Below are 16,928 nucleotides of genomic sequence, written 5' to 3'. Positions count from 1 at the left end.
CCGGGGCGGTCATTTCCAGCTCTTCTGCTGTCCTCAGATGCTGTCATCTCTAGGTCATAAGCAGAATGTCTTTTTAAGTTTTAAGCTGTATTTCTCCCATCTGTTGCACATTTTAAATTTCCCAGTGCTCATCCCCAGATGCTCCTTTTCATAGCATCCTGCCCTGGTTGCACCGTGCAAAGTGGTTTACTCTGCTGTCATGATGAGCATTTTAAAGCTTTTGTCTCTGTGCCCAATGCCTGCTGACCCTGTTGCTCTCACATTAGTTTGTCTCTGGTGTTGCAGACGCTCCTCAGGTGTCCGGGAACCCTGACCTCTCATGGGCTCCCCCTGGAACATATGACCCGACTACCCTGCTGGGAGTGTCTCCCGCTAATCAGATGCCTTGAAGAGGACCATAATTTCCCATGTAAGGTGCGAGCACGCAAGGCTACTGGCATCTGGGAGGCATCCAACCTGTCAATCCTCCCTGAATCCCCTTGTTTTTCAGTCTAGGACACCTGCCCTCCTCGCCATGGACCGGCCTCCAGGGCAGGGACCCTGTCAAGTCTCCTCCCGGAGAATAAACCTCCAATGTTGCCTGAAGTTAGCCCAAACTCTGGTTCACCTCCGTTCAGGAGCCGCTTGCTGCTACCAATTTCTGAGCAGTGGTGTGGGTCCCAGGGCTCAGGCCCAGCCATCCAGATGGCGGAGTTACCCTCCCAAAGTCGCACAGCTGTAGGCGGAGCTGAGTTCTGAACCTGTGTCTGTGGGATGCCAAACCTGTCCACAGCGTCACCCACCTGCTGACCACCTCTCATTCTGGGAGGCGCCTCCTGCCCCTGTGAGCGGGGTCTTTGAGAAGGACCTCGGGTCGAGATGCTCATCCCTCTTGGTTCTGGAGCGACCCGTGACTCACCGTGGGTGCGGCCTGGGTGCCGGGAAGTGGAGGTGGAGGTGGAAGGAGCTGTAGTGATGGCTGAGGATGAACAGGCCCCGGAGCCCAGCTCTGATGGCCGGGGCTTGGTGGCTGGGTCAGCGGAGGCATCTCCTCGAGTGCGGTCAAGGCTGCCTCTGTGTGGGGCCACTCCCTTTGGTATTGGGTCCCCAGGGCCTGGGGCAGAGAGGGACAGTGAGAAATGAGGCTGCAATATCCCATGCCAAGTTGGGGTGATCACCTGAGGCCTAAAAGCAGAGGCAGAAGGGCCAGGGAGCCCAGGGACAAAAGCGGGGCTGTGTGCCTCACGGTCTGTGGTCTAAGGGGGGGCCTTGGCGGCAGCCTGAGTTGGAGGCCCCAGGATGCCGGCCCTGGCTCTAACCATGGCTCACAGTGTGAATCCCCAGCAGCCGGGAGGAAATAAAGGGTGAGCTCAGGAAGCTCAAAAAAATGTTGGTAAAAGTCCAACACATTAACTACTGGCCCCCCTGCCGTGTCCCTCAATCCCTGATCACTAGTGAGTAGACCTGGCCTGTGGCTGCTCAGGACCACTCCCGACCTGGGGCCAGGCCCTCAAGGTCCGGGATGTGCACCCTGCAAACGGGCTTCCCTTCTGATTTGAGAAAGATGTTCACTGCCACCCTAATAATCATCTGTTTAAGAAGTCTTCATCTCTCATGGTGACTGATTGCAAGAATGAGTTTTACCTTGTATGTTTTGCAATCTCTGAGTTTTCTACTGTGAACATATACTCTTGTCCAAGTTAAAGGAAACCCCAATGAAAACAGCAACATTGGGAGCAAAAACAAACCTAAAAGACCTTGGACTACCTCGTAGTAGGAAAGGGGATGGCTCTCCAAATACAAATGAAAAACGAATGCGGTTGGAGTTCCTCAGAGCATCAGGACAAGGCTGTTTTGAACAGTGTCCTGCTCCAGGCAGCCAGAGGGCTATGGTCCCGGAGCCACGCCCACTGTGGGGATTCTGGGCTCTCCACTCTCCGAGGACCTGCTGCCCTTGCCCTTCAGCCACCCAGTGTCTGGACTCACCGGGAAGTTTTAAGCACCCACGCCTTGCAATTGAAACCAAGGGGAGATTTGGATTCTGAAAGATAACCTTGATGAGAAGCAAGATTCAAGTCTGGTGGGATGAATCTGACAGGCGTCCACTGCGTGAAGTCAGAGTGAGCAGTAGCCGGGAGGCGGATGCGCCAGACAGCAGCCAGGGCAGAGAGCGCGCGTTTCCAACAGCATGCTGGGCAGGCAGGCAGGGGACCAGCACACGGCAGCCCAGGAATCAGAGGGATGCATGTGACAAAGTCAGTGCCACATCAACTGACAGGAGCAGTGTGAGAATCACCCGTTTACTTTTACGGTGACCTTGTGTTTATATGATAGTGGTTTTCCATTTACGGTACGGATAACAATCTTTTAAAATAAAGTGGAAACTGCAAGTCAATTCAAGGGGAAGTATGTAAGTATCACTCAGGTGAAATAGACTTTGCAAAATCATGGAGATGGTATGAGGATGGCTGAAGACAGAAAACAATGCAGTAGCTAAAGGCTTCTGTGGACCAGCGCTCCCAGCTGATGGTGACAGTGAGCTGATGTCCTGTCTGTCCACTGCTGCCCTCACAGCAGCATCCAAGACGTCAGAGGACCTCAGCACAGTCCTAAAACGTCGCTTAGGGCTGAACCCCGCTGAGCAACATCGATCCGATTATTTGAGATGCTGAGTGGAGCAGTAAATTCTTCAAAACACAGAACACATCTAAAAATGGACTGCTCTGCAAAAGCCAAGATTCTGTGCTCTGACTCAGAAGGTGGAGACAAGGGCAGCAGATTTAAAGTTAGCGGCCCAAAAATGAGTCTGAAAAATCTCACTTGACAGGAGGTGCGCAGTTTCGGAAGCATAGCGACCGCTGATGAGCTCTGCGCTGCACAGGTCTACAAGCCTGCAGGTGCGACAGAGGGGGCGGCACTGGGCCCGGGGCCTCACTTAGCACTGACACCCTGGCCCAGGGACCTGGCATGGATGCCCTGAGGCTCCCCTAACACTGCGCTGTGCTGGAGTCAGGTCCAGAGGCTGGGACCACTGGTCTCCTTTAAAGTCAGAATCCAGGTTGGCTACTTTAAGCTTGGCTTGGAATTTGGGTCAGGAGGAGGGGTCCACTATGGGTCATCTGGCCTTTAGCTACTGTTTTTCTGTTTGTTTTTTGAATTTCAGACATGAAGGCAGGTACATTGTGAAGACACTGATGGATTTGAAATCCCCACTGTCTGAGAAATGGAGGGGCTAGTGAGAAGCAGGTTTGATGTCAGAGGAGGTCCAGAACCTCAGGCGTTTACAGAAAGCCGGCCCGGCTGATGAAGACTTGGCCTTGTCCTCACTTCCGCTTCTGCAAAAACGACTCTTTATGTGCCGAGTTGCTAAATTGTGATCCCCCGATAACCCAAGAGAGGAAGGAAAAACAAAACAAAACAGCAAATAAATGAAATGAATAACAAATGACTGCGTTAGCTAAATGTTCTTGGGAAATCAGAGTCCTGTCCTGCCCAGGAGAGTTGGAAACAATACCCACAGCACAATCAGAATCAGGACTCGATGAACCATTACGCTCTGACCCCACTTAATTAATTTAGTGGCATCCTTGTGCCCAGACTTTACTTAGCACGTGAGGAGGATTCTATATTGCTCTAGGAGCCAATGCCTTAGACTATTTTTCAATTTCAACGTGTTAAATTATTAAATAAGAATGTTTATTGGTTTAGGACCCAGTTTTTCTTAGTCCTCCACCCTAGTGACAAGATCCCTGGCAACTTGGCTCTCACACAACTAACTCCTGCTCCTGTTCGAACACCTTGGGACACTTCCTGGTGTGCTTCTGGCTGCTGCAACGGGACAGGCCACCTGAACTGCTCACTAATAGTCCTTGTGCATCTCAAACAGCCTCTTATGGAAGGATGAGTTTGAAATTCATCTTTTTCAGACCAAAATACTGTCAACATCAAGAATTATTCCCATTTCGATCCCTACGCATCTTCTACTGCAAACCTACACTTCATGACCTTTAAATTATGGAGTCTCATCAGAGCAGACAATTGGCCTAACTTCCTGAACATGTCATGTACATGAGCGTAACTGACTTATCTGATTTCTGACTTAGGATTCAAGTTCATAGCAGGTCCACCGTTATTTCTCTCTCCACAGCACCACCTGGTGGCCACAGCTCACACCACAGGAGAAGGAACCCACTACCAGTGATGGTGAACCTTTTGGGCTCTGCCTGTCAGCATTTTGAAAAACCCTAACTTAACTCTGGTGCCGTGTCACATATAGAAATTTTTTTGATATTTGCAACCATAGTAAAACAAAGACTTATATTTTTGATATTTATTTTATACTAGGGGCCCGGTGCACGAAATTCGTGCACTGGGTGGTGGGGGGAGTGTCCCTCAGCCCAGCCTGCCCCCTCTCACATACTGGGAGCCCTCAGGCGTTGACCCCCATCACCCTCCAATCGCAGGATCGGCCCCTTGCCCAGGCCTGACACCTCTGGCCTAGGCGTCCAGCCCCGGGCAGCGGGGACTTGCAGTGGCAGCGGGGGGGCGGGGGGGGGAGGACGCCGAGATCGCGCGGGCTCCGCCCCTGCCCCTTCAGGACCCCTCTGGCTGAGGCGTCCGGCTCGTACCTGCCTCACATGGCAGTTGGAACTAAAGGAGAGATGTAAAGTGTGAAACTAGCTAAAGGGTGCTGAGCCCAGAAAGAGCCCCCATTACATGGCTGCCGTTACTAATATCTACCACTGACCTGCTCATTCATGGATCCAAACAGTTGTTTCTTTATCTTTTTTAAAAAAAAAAATTATTTTATTGCTTAAAGCCATGGTTGGCAAACCGAGGCTCTCGAGCCACACGCAGCTCCCTGCCCTTCCCCTCCAGCCCCCGAGTGTGCCTCCTCCACAAAACACCACGTGCGGGCATGCACATACAGTGCGATTGAGACTTTGTGGCCCATGCACAGAAGTCGGTTATTTTGTGAAAGAGCCGGTATTTTGGGGAAGAGCCACACCCAAGGGGCCAAAGAGCAACATGTGGCTCGTGAGCTGCGGCCCGCGGATCCGCAGTTTGCCGACCACTGGCTTAAAGTATTACAAAGAGTACTACATGTTTCCTTTTTTCCCCATTGACCTTCCCCTGGCCTACCCTACCCCCCAGTATCTTGAGTCCATTGTTTATGCTTATATGCATGCATACAAGTCCTTCCGTTGATCCCTTACCTCCCCCACCAACCCTCCCCAGCCTTCCCGCTGTAGTTTGACAGTCTGTTCCATGCTGCTCTGCCTCTGTATCTATTTTTGTTCACCAGTTTATAATGCTCTTTATTATCCATAAATGAGTGAGATCATGTGGTATTTTTCTTTCATTGACTGGCTTATTTCACTTACCATAATGCTCTCCAGGTCCATCCACACTGTTGCAAATGGTAAGAACTCCTTTTTTTTTTTTTTTTTTTTACAGCAGCATAGTATTCCATTGTGCAGATGTACCACAGTTTTCTAATCCATTTATCTGCTGATGGGAATTTAGGCTGTTTCTAAATCTTAGCTATGGTAAATTGTGCTGCTATGAACATAGGGGTACATGTATCCTTTCTGGTTGGTGGTTTTGGTTTCTTGGGATATATTCCTAGAAGTGGGATCACTGGGTCAAATGGGAGTTCCCTTTTTAACGTTTTGAGGAAACTCCATACTGTTATCCACAGTGGCTGCACCAGTCTGCATTCCCACCAGCAGTGCACGAGTGTTCCTTTTTCTCCACATCCTCGCCAGCATTTGTCCTTTGTTGAACTGTTGATGATAGCCATTCTGACAGGTGTGAGATGATACCTCATTGTCGTTTGAATTTGCATCTCTCTGATGATTAGTGACTTGGAGCATGTTTTCATATGTCTCTTAGTTTCTGAATGTCCCCTTCTGAAAAGTGTCTATTCAGGTACTTTGTCCACTTTTTATTGGATTGTTTATCTTCCTTTTGTTAAGCTGTATGAGTTCCCTGTACATGTTGGAGATTAAACCATTATCGGTGATAACATTGGCAAATACTTTATCCCATGCAGTGGGCTTTCTTGTTGTTCTATTGATAGTTTTGTGTGTGTGTGTGTGTGTGCGTGTGTGTGTGTGTGTTTGTTTGATATGCAGAAGCTTTTTATTTTGATGTAGTCCCATTTGTTTATTTTCTCTTTAGTTTCTATTGCCCTAGGTGCTGTATCGGTAAAGATATTGCTACCACAAATGTCTGCTATTTTGCTGCCTATTGCTTCTTCTAAGATTTTTATGGTTTCCTATCTTAAAGTCCTTTATCCATTTTGAGTTTACTTTTGTGTATGGTGGAAGTTGGTGGTCTATTTTCATTTTTTTGCAAGTATCTGTCCAGTTTTCCCAACACCATTTATTGAAGGGATTCTCTTGTCTCCATTGTATGCTCTTGCCTCCTTTGTCAAACATTAATTGAGCATGCTGGCTTGTGTTGATTTCTGGGTTCTCTGTTCTGTTCCACTGGTCTTTATGTTTGTTCTGGTGCCAGTACCAGGCAGTTTTGAGAACAGTGGATTTGTAGTATAGCTTGCTATCTGGTATTGTGATCCCTCCTACATTGTTCTCTCTCAAGATCGCTGCAGCTATTTGGGGTCTTTTTTTATTCCAGATGAATTTTTGGAGAGTTTGTTCTAGATCTCTGAAGTGTGACATTGGTATTTTAATGGCGATTGCATTGAATTTATAGATTGCTTTGGGTAGTAGGGGCATTTTAATGATGTTGATTCTACCAATCCATGAACATGGTATATTCTTCCATTTGTTCATATCTTCCTCTATCTCTTTTTTTCAATGTTGTGTTGTTTTCTGAGTACAGGTCTTTTATGTCCTCAGTTAAGTTTATTCCTAAGTATCTTAATTTTTTTTTTTTTTTGGTGAAATGGTAAATGGGATTTTTTTTTTTCGCTTCTCTTTCTGTGAGTTCATTATTAGTGTATAAAAAGGCCACAGATTTCTGGGTGTTAACTTTATATCCTGCTACTTTATCAACTTCACTTATTAGGTCCAGTAGTTTTTTAATGGAGTTTTTGGGTTTTTTTATATATAGTAACATGTCATCTGCTAATAAGGACAGTTTTACTTCTTCTTTTCCAATTGGATGCCTTCTATTTCCTTTTCTTGTCTGATCACTATGGCTAGCACTTCCAGTACTATTTCAAACAGGAGTGGTGAGAGTGGGCATCCCTGTCCTCTTCCCATTTATAGGGGAAATGAGTTTAGTTTTTGCCCATTGAGTTTGATGTTGCCTGCAGGTTTGTCATTTAAGGCTTTTATTATGTTGAGGTATGGTCCCTTTATTCCCACTTTGCTGAGAGCTTTTATCAAGAAAGGGTGTTGGATTTTGGCAAATGCTTTTTCTGCATAGATTGATATGATTATGTGATTTTTGTCTCTCAGTTTGTTTATGTGATGTATCACATTTATTTATTTGTGGATATTGTACCATCCTTGCATCCTCAGAATAAATCCAACTTCGTCATGGTGTATGATCTTTATAATGTAATGCTCAATTCGATTTGCTAGAATTTTGTTGAGGATTTTTGCATCTATGTTCATCAAGGATATTGGCCTGTAGTTCTCTTTTTTGTGGTGTCTTTATCAGGTTTTGGAATTAGGGTAATGCTTGCTTCATAGGAAGAGCTTGGAAGTGTGCCTTCCTCTTGAATTTTTTGAAATAGTCTGTGGAAGACAGGTTGAAGTTCTTTGAATGCTTGGTAGAACACCCCTGTAAAGCCATCTTGACCAGGGCTTTTGTTTGCTGGAAGATTTTTGCTCACTGCTTCAATTTCTTCGGGAGTCATTGGCCTATTCAAGTTTTTTAATTCTTCGTGATTGAGTTTTGGGAGCTTGTATTTTTCAAAGAATATGTCTATTTCATCTAGGTAGTCCACTTTGTTGGAATAGAGTTGTTCAAAGTACTTTTTCATAATCATTTGTATTTCTGTGGGATTGGTTGTTACTTCATTTCTTTCATTTCTAATTTTATTTGGGCTCTCTCACTTATCTTCTTGGTGAGCCTGGCTAGAGGTTCATCAATCTTGTTTATCCTTTCAAAGAACTAGCTTTTGGTTTTGTTGAACTTTATTATTGTTTTTTTGGTCTCTATGTCACTTATCTCCATGCTGATCTTTATTATTAGCTTCTTTCTGCTTACACTGGGATTTTCTTGTTGCTCTCCATCTAATTCTTTGAGTTGTAGGGTTAGATAATTTATTACCATTTTTTTCTTTTTTTTTGAGATAGGCCTGCAAAGCTATGAACGTCCCCCTCAAGACTGCTTTCACTGTGTCCTATAGATTTTGGAAGTTGTGTTTTCACTGTCATTTGTTGCCATGATGCTTTTTTACTTCTTCTTTGATCTCTTTGGTATCCCAATCATTACTAAAAAGCATTCTATTTAGCCTCCAGGTTTTGATTTTTTAATTGTTTTTATTGAGTTGATTTCTCCTTTTTTGCCATTGTGATCTGAGAAGATGCTTGATATGAATTCTATCTTCTTGAATTTCAAAAAAACTTTACCTGTGCCCCAATATGTGGTCTATCTTTGAAAATGACCCATGTGCACTTGAGAAGAATGTATATTCTGTGGCTTTGGGGTGAAATGTTCTGAAGATGTCAATTCCATCTGATCTAGTGAGTCATTTAGGATTGCTGTTTCTTTGCTGACTTTTTGTTTAGGGGATTTGTCCAGTGGTGTTAGTGGGGTACTAAAGTCCCCTACTGTGGGAAACTGTTTATTGCCTTCACTATCTGATAAGCATAGACAGAGCACTCCCTGAAACCCCCCCCCAAGGCTGGGTGCCTTTGAAGCCCTAGCAAAGCCCGGAGCTAGGCGCCACCTCTGTTTGTCCAGACAGTGGTAGCTGAAACTACTCCCCCATTTATTATTATGTAAATCCTTGCTGATGGGCTAGTCTGCTTGTTACTGGGGGGTCGCCTGCCTAAGGGCTACTCCAGATCAATAAAAGATTGGAGCAGCCTGAGCATGGGTGGAAGTCCCTCTCCTTGAGTTGGACTTGCCCGCCTGGACCTCCGATATTGCAAAATTATCTCGTGTCTTTTCTCTCATTTGTTGTGCGGCTCCTCTTTCAGGTACCGAACCCTACTCCACGCGGGTCGTGGAAGGAAACACACTCAACACCCTACTATGACTGTATTGCTGTCAATCTCTCCCTTGATATCCTCCAGAAGTTTTGTTATGTATTTGGGTGCTCCTCTATTGAGAGCCTCTATGATTACGAGAGTTATATCTTCTTGTTGAATTGCTCCCTTTAGTATTATGAAGTGGCCTTCCTTATCTCTTGTTATGTTCTTCACTTTGAGATCTAATTTGTCTGATATAAGTATTGCTACCCCAGCTTTTTTTTTTTTTCATTCGTCTGAAAAAACCTTTTCCAACCTTTCACCATCAGTCTGTGTGAGTTCTTTGTTCTAAGATGAGTTTCCTGTAGACAGGAGATATATGGGTCATGTTTTCTTATCCACTCAGCTACCCTATGTCTTTTGATTGGGGCATTTGATCCATTTACATTTAAAGGTACTTGTTTGTCACCATTTTTATTCTTTATGCCTGTGTTCCTTCTTCCCTTCCTATTTCTTCTTTTTATAGCACACCCTTTAGCATTTCTTGCATTGTTGGTTTGGGGGTAATAAACTCCCTTAGTCCTTTTTTGTCTGTAAAGATCCTGATTTCACCCTCAATTTTAATTGATAGCCTTGCTGGATACAGTATTCTTGGATTCAGACCCTTTCTTTGCATGACTTTGTATATTTCATTCCATTCCCTTCTGGCCGATGTGTTTCTGTTGGGAAATTAGTCAATAGTCTGATGGCAGATCCTTTGTAGGTAACTTTCTGTCTCTCTCTGGCAGCCTTTCAGATTCTTACTTTGTAGTTGGTGTTGCCAATTTAATTATAATGTGTCTTGTTATCAATCTTTTGGGGTTCATCTTGTTTGGGACTGTGTGAGCTTTTTCTTCCCGATATCAGGGAAGTTTTCTGTCATTATTTCTTCAAACAGATTTTCTATTCCTTGTTCAGTTTCCTCTTCTTCTGGCACCCCTATTACACGGATGTTGTTTCTTTTTGTGTTGTCCCAAAGTTCCCTTAGGCTCTCGTCCTATTTTTTAAGTTTCTTGTATAGATGCTGCTCTGCTTGGGCATTTTACCTATCTTGTCTTCTAGCTCACTGATGTGGTCCTCCACTTCTTCTAGTGTACTGTTGATGCTTTCTATTGAGTTCTTTATTGCAGCAATGCCATTTTTTCATTTCTTCTTGCTTCTTTTCATTTCTTCTTGGTTCCTACACATATTGTTGAATGTGTCTTCCATCCTTTTCAGTGACCTTATGACCACTTCTCTGAATTCTTTCTCTTTCATACTGCTTGCCTTCATTTCATTTCCTTCCTTTTCTGGTTAGTCCTCCTTTCTTTTGTATGCGGGCTGTTTCTTTGTCTCCCCATGATCTCTCCTCTCAGTGCTTCTGGTTATGTAGCTCTCTGTCTCCTGCACTGACTTTCTTTAGGCAATGCCAGCTGTGTTTACTTTGCCAGTTCCAGGTGAGTGCTCTTTGATTCAGCTGTTCCTTCTGCTCTGTGACAAGGCACAGGGCTTGTCCGTGAGTTCGCACATTTGTCTCCCTCAGAGAAAACCTGCCAGGTGCCCGTGGTCGGGGAGGTTGGAGTTCTGGCATTCCTAGATTCGCAGCTGAGATAACTGGTCCCTGGAAGTCTTGGTTTTAAAGTCCCAGGAAGCATCCGAGATCTCCCCAGTTGAAGGTAAGACTGGGGTTCTGATCACAGTCCGTCTCTAATCACAGCCATCTCCCCTACAAGATGGCTTGGTCTCTACAGCAGAGCTGGCCACTCCAGAAGAGATTTCAGCTGCTGTAGAGTCTGCCCAATCATGGGCGGCCAGTCCGCCAGTCCCAACAGTCCCTTGGAGTATAGCTGTCCCTCACTCACAAATACTGATACTCCATGCACTCTCCTTTCGTTCTCTCACTCTCACACTATCTAGAAGCCTGCAGTCCTGTCAACAGCCATCTTACTTCTCCTATTTTTTTGTTTTGTTAATCCTCACCTGAGGATATTTTTTTCAGAGAGTGGAAGGGAGGCACAGAGTCAGAGAGAAAAACATCTTTGTGAGAGAGACACATTGATTGGGTGCCACCCACACACCTTGACCGGGCCTGGCATTGAGCTTGAAACCCAGGTACTTGCCCTTGAACAGACTCGAACCCTGGACTCTGTGATATGAGAGATGATGCTCTAACCACTGAGAAAAACCAGCCTGGGCAGTCAAGCATCTTTTCTCTGAAAGGGTTGCTAAGTCAATTCGGCTGATTATCATTAATTAACTCAACTTAGACAATAACACAAGGGGAGGTGTGAGTGTGAAAAAAAATTATGTATCCTGTATGAAAACCAGAGGCAACAGATACCTCTAGATAAATGTTAATAAGTTTGTTATCATTTCCCTGCATGTGAGGATTTTACCTAATTCACCTCCTGTAAAGACTTGGAATGCAAGCATTAGTCCCCAAACACTAGTATGGATGCATGTACACATTGTGTTTTTTGAGTTTCGAGGGACACACCAGGTCCCGAAGTGGTGAATGTCACCCAGAAAGGCGTGTGCACAGGTCACACTCAAGAGGCGGCTTGTCATGGGCCCTGGTGCTGTCACAGCTGCCCCTGAAAGGGCATGAGTCTCAGGCCTGGGTTGGTCTTCAGGAAGTCCTGGTGTCCTTCATAAAATTTAAATGCTCAGGGTGCACGTTTGGCAGGTTTATAGGTAAGTCATGTAGAACATGATATTTAAAAGTAAATTGAAAACTAAGCCATGTTTAAGGCAAGTAAGATGCACTTTCCCCCTCTCCCAAACCTTAACATCTCTGAAATCAGGATGCAGCTTCGAGCCTGTCTCACAGTCACTGTCGACCAGGTGGCAACTGTGACAAAATTGTCACTGCCACAACCCATTTATCTTCTTCTTATGTGAGCACCCTTGTCTGACAGCCTCTTAGATTCGATGAAATACATACAGCACATGCAAGTAGGAATCCACTTCAAAAGCTCTGGAAATTCCACATGACAACCCTGAATGATGAGGTACAGTGCACACCGTGGTGGCAGGACTCAAGGCCAGATCAAGTCAGAGAAGAAAACTGGACCCGCTTGTCACAGTGACAGGAAGATCAGAGCCACAGGAGGCCTCGCTGAAGACCTTGCAGCTGTCCATCAGGTGTTAAATGCACCGGGGATCTCCCTACAGAAGTGGCCTGGAGGAAACATCCGCTGTGGAGCTATCTCTGCAGGAACTGTGTGGAGATCAGTTCTGGATATTCGAGTCCCTACCACAGTGTCCATGATTTGTGAGGCTCCTCATGCTGAAGGACCTGAATTGTTCTGGGAGAACATGCAGCCACACTGACGGGGGTTTATATTTCCTACTTGGGTGTTCACATACCAAAGGAGACAGATGTGGTGTGTGTAGCATGCCCCCTTCAGTCTCCTACACACACACACACACACACACACACACACGCACACGCATGTACACACCTAGCACGCAGTCTCCTTGGTTCTCCCATCCCTGAGGGAGACCTGAGATCCTCCCCCCAACACTTCCTGCCTGCAGCCAGGTAAGCCCTTCCTACCTTTTCCCCTGGGCCCCCTGCAGGTGTCTTGCTCTTCTGTCCCCTTTGAGCAGCATGGGGTGGCCTCGAGGGGTTCCAGCTGCGATTGAAGAGGCTGAGAAGTACTGGGCGAGGCCTGGTCTGAGGACCCCAGCGGCCAGGGAGGCCTCTGTGGGGTTGACTTTGGTCGTTCTCTGGATCCCCCTTTCTTTAGTTTGATGAGTTTGACTAAGACTTTGGCTCCAATCCAGTGCTTTTTCCTGTAAGAAGTAGGTTTTTAGGACACAACCAAGCGTCACTGCCCCTCCAGCAGGTGTCTGGGTGCCCTACTCAAGCTGGGATTTCCATCACCAGCCTGAGAAGGTGGCGCTTAATTTGGTTCAGAATGAGGGTGCTCGTTTCCATCACCATGCTCATCCCCCCTGGGGCTCAGGAGGTGGCACACAATGTGCAGTTAATCTGCACAGACCCAGGGGTGGTTGGAGGCCTTCAAATGGCAGGAACCCACACTAGCCCCTCGGGAAAACAGAACTTCACACCCAGCTCTCAGCTCTTGATTACTGTGCCAAGGGCAGGAAGTGGTGCCGTGCTGACCTAATCATGCTGGTTGGCAAAATTCCACCAAAACGCCATTTTCAGAAAGAGTCAGGGACCTCCTCATTTTCTGCTAGGTGTAATAATACATGAAATTGGCTGGCATACTCTGCCCATTCTCGTCATTGAGGAATCTGGGTGAGGGGAAGAGGGCAGGAGAGTGGGCCGTTTGAATTAAAAACAGTGAGCCCTGGGTGGTGTTGCCTGGTGGTTGAGCGTCGGCCTGAGCACTGATGGGTGGTGGGTTTGATCCCCCAACAAGGGCACATACCTGGGTTGCAGGTTTGATCCCCGGCCCCGGTCAAGGTGTATGAAGATGGACACCAATTGATGTGTCTCTCTCACATAGATGTCTCTCTCTCTCTCTCCTTCTCTCTCTCTATCTCTCTCTCTCTCCCTCCCTCCCTCCCTCCTACCCTGCCTCTCTCTTTCATTTCCCCTTTCCCTTCCTCCCACCCCTACTCTCTCTAAATCTCAATGGGAAAAATATCCTCGGGTGAGGATTGGAAAAATAACTAAATAAATGAAAATAGTGAATGTAAAAGGTAATTCATTGCAGCTAACAGGAAATGAAGCATTCTAATGTAACAAGGACCACAGCTGGGTTCTGGTCCTGGCTCTGCCATGAAACAGCACTGTGCTTACACAAGCCACTCAATTTCCTCATCGGCGCCTCAATTTCCCTGTCGACAGAAGGGTCAGGCGGAGGTTCTGAAATTTTGTGATTTCTACAGAGAGGTCATGCGGGACTCATGGTGATTTGACCTCAAGCCTGGGCTGGGACAGGACAATGGGAAGGCCCTGCTCCTGGGCTCAGGCCCAGGCCCAGGGGGAGCCCTGCTGGACGGAGGCCGGCAGTCCTGGGGGTCAAATTGGCCCACCACCGGGCTGCTGCTCTCTGGGGAAGGGAATGTGTTTGTGAACCTGCCCTGGGGGGGTCCAGTGAACCCAGAGGAATGGAGGGCAGAACAAAAGGTTCCTGTGCTTGAAGACAGGGGTGCTGGTCCAGGCATCTGCCCCAAGCTTCCTTCCCAAAACAGAAGCATGATTTTCTAGGTCCGGCAATCTTGAGACAAAAGCTGATACGCCTGCTTTAGTGGCTCTAAAAGCACAGACTCTGCCCTTAATCAGGCTCCTGGCCAGCAGCATTCACCATCCCTCATAGGATAACCCTGAGAACTGAGGGCGGGACTGAAAGAAACTCTAAATTCTTTCCATGCTGGGAGGGACCTGCACACAGGGACCTGCCATACAGCGGAAGGTACGGGCCCAACAAACTGGCCGCTGCTCTAGGTGCTACAGCTTCCCCCACTCATGAAAAAGCAAGCTTTCTGTCCTGGGTGTAAGCTACTGACGCTTAAATCAACTCACTTCTTTGGCGCTGGATCATGGAACTTGTGCTGAGCCATGCTTTTTTCTTCCAGTTTTTCATTTTGTCTCTGTAAGGCATTGAATTTGTCTCTAACAGAAGAGAGAGAAAAACAGTCTGTTTTTTAAAATAAAACACATAAATTGACGCATCACCCTGCCTGGGACCTGGCCCAGAGGAGCCAGTGTGTTTCTGGGACTCAAACATCACGGTGCTCATGACCACCATGACCCCTGAGTTGGGAATACGGGGATGGAAGCATGTGACGTGGGTCCAGGAGCCTAACACGTCGAGGAGACGGCTGAACACCGAGGGTCAGGCTGGACGTCACCTCAGGAGAGAGACCCCGAACCATCTGACACTCAAGCTGGGAAACCCCGAGGGTCCCAGCCATGTCAGCTCAGGGCGTTGGGCACTCGGGTCAGACCCAGGGCTAGGCTAGCTCCTGCGGGTGCAGCCCAACGATACCTTTAGTGTGGGGAGGCATCTGCCCTCGGTGACTTAGATGGGCATCAGGTTAAAAAGGTCAGTTTAGCAAAGTCAGACCTCCGACCAGAGCCCACTCCAATGTTGGGCTTCTTCTAACACTTCTAGTGAAGCAAACTCAATGCCTTTTGGGAGCCAAACAGATAAGATCAGGAGCAAAGCGGCCTGGGAGGACCTGAGGGAGGAGTGGGGGCTACGGCGAGGCTGAGCGCTTGGTGCCACCTGGGACCTAACGCGGGGCCTGCAAACGAAGCGCCGCTCTCCATGTGGCGGAGCTTCTGACAGCTTTTCCCGAAGGATCCAGAAGCCCCGGCTCTGAAGCACAATCTCTTAATTCCTAAACGTGGGAAGTCAGTTCACATCTTTAAAAACACAGAAAGGACCAGAGAGACACCTCTTAAACCTTGGGCTGCCAGAGGGCACCCCTGCTCCTGGGAGAGGGAGCCTGGCCTTCCTGAAGCAGAGGGCATGGCATGCTTTCCTGTTGTCTGTCTAGGACAGTGATGGCGAACCTATGACACGCGTGTCAGAGGTGACACGCGAACTCATTTTTTGGTTGATTTTTCTTTGTTAAATGGCATTCAAATATATGAAATAAATATCAACAATATAAGTCTTTGTTTTACTATGTTTGTAAATATCAAAAAATTTCTACATGTGGGAGAACCAAGATGGTGGCATAGGTTAATGCCGGAGTTTGCTGCTTTGAACAACTACTTCAAAAGTGAAACTAAAAGACGGAACCGACATCACCCAGAACCACAGGAATGCTGGCTGAGTGGAAGTCCTACAACTAGGAGGAAAGAGAAACGCATACGGACACTCAGAGGAGGCGCAGTGCTGAAGTCAAATTCTGAGGTGCGGAGTGCGTGGAGCCCGCTGGTGGTGGAGGGCGCGGTTGGCGTTTTCAATCGGGAGGGAGTCGCAGACTCTGAGCTCCAGATACAGGCGAGTCTTTAGGGACCCAGACTCAAACGGGAGAAGCGGGACTGTCTGGCTTCAGTCAGAGTGAGTGCAGCTTTCTCTCCCAGCTTTGCAGCGGGTGCTGGGACTCAGAGAGGCAGAGCCCCTGGGGACAGGACTGAGAGCCCCCATAATTGCTCTCTCTGGCCCACCCTGTTGATCCTGTGTGACCCGCCCTGCCCAAGCCCTGCACAGAGGCATTTGCCCGATAGCCTCAGGCAAAGGCTAGATTAGCACCTCCCTAGAGGACAGAAGTTCTCTCACTGCTGACACAGCTGATTCTCATAGCCACTTGGCCTGGAGGTCAAACTCTCCCTGGTATTAGCTACAACAATCAAGGTTTAACTATAAGACTGCGAACAAAGACCACTAGGGGGTGCACCAAGGAAGCATAACAAAATGCGGAGATAAAGAAACAGGACAAAATTGTCAATGGAAGAAATAGAGTTCAGAACCACACTTTTAAGGTCTCTCAAGAACTGTTTAGAAGCCGCCGATAAACTTAATGAGATCTACAAGAAAACTAATGAGACCCTCGATGTTATATTGGGGAACCAACTAGAAATTAAGCATACACGGACTGAAATAACGACTATTATACAGACTCCCGACAGCAGTCCAGAGGAGCGCAAGAATCAAGTCAATGATTTGAAATGAGAGGAAGCAAAATGAAAAAAGAATCCAAAAATGCGAGGATAGTGTAAGGAGCCTCTGGGACAGCTTCAAGCGTACCAACATCAGAATTATAGGGGTGCCAGAAGATGAGAGAGAGCAAGATATTGAAAACCTATTTGAAGAAATAATGACAGAAAACTTCCCCTACCTGGTGAAAGAAATAGACTTACAGGTCCAAGAAGCGTGGAGA

The 16,928-nt window shown here is 47.0% G+C and overlaps 1 protein-coding gene across 1 annotated transcript in view; it reads right to left on the bottom strand.

Annotated features, from left to right (window-relative positions):
- The window catches only part of LOC132213895 (protein Daple-like), a 96,797-nt gene that overhangs the window by 33,800 nt on the left and 46,069 nt on the right, over positions 1–16,928 (bottom strand). Inside the window, exons 19-21 of the mRNA XM_059660776.1 lie at positions 14,617–14,706; positions 12,673–12,911; positions 899–1,093 (exon numbers count right to left, since the gene is read on the bottom strand). Of these exons, the coding sequence (XP_059516759.1) occupies positions 899–1,093; positions 12,673–12,911; positions 14,617–14,706 (524 nt within the window). The remainder of the gene's footprint in view (positions 1–898; positions 1,094–12,672; positions 12,912–14,616; positions 14,707–16,928) is intronic.

This window comes from Myotis daubentonii, chromosome 12 (genome assembly GCF_963259705.1).
Source record: "Myotis daubentonii chromosome 12, mMyoDau2.1, whole genome shotgun sequence".
In the NCBI taxonomy this organism is placed as follows: Eukaryota; Metazoa; Chordata; class Mammalia; order Chiroptera; family Vespertilionidae; genus Myotis; species Myotis daubentonii.
Note: the sequence above shows the minus strand (reverse complement) of the source record. Positions and strands in the feature narration are given on the sequence as shown.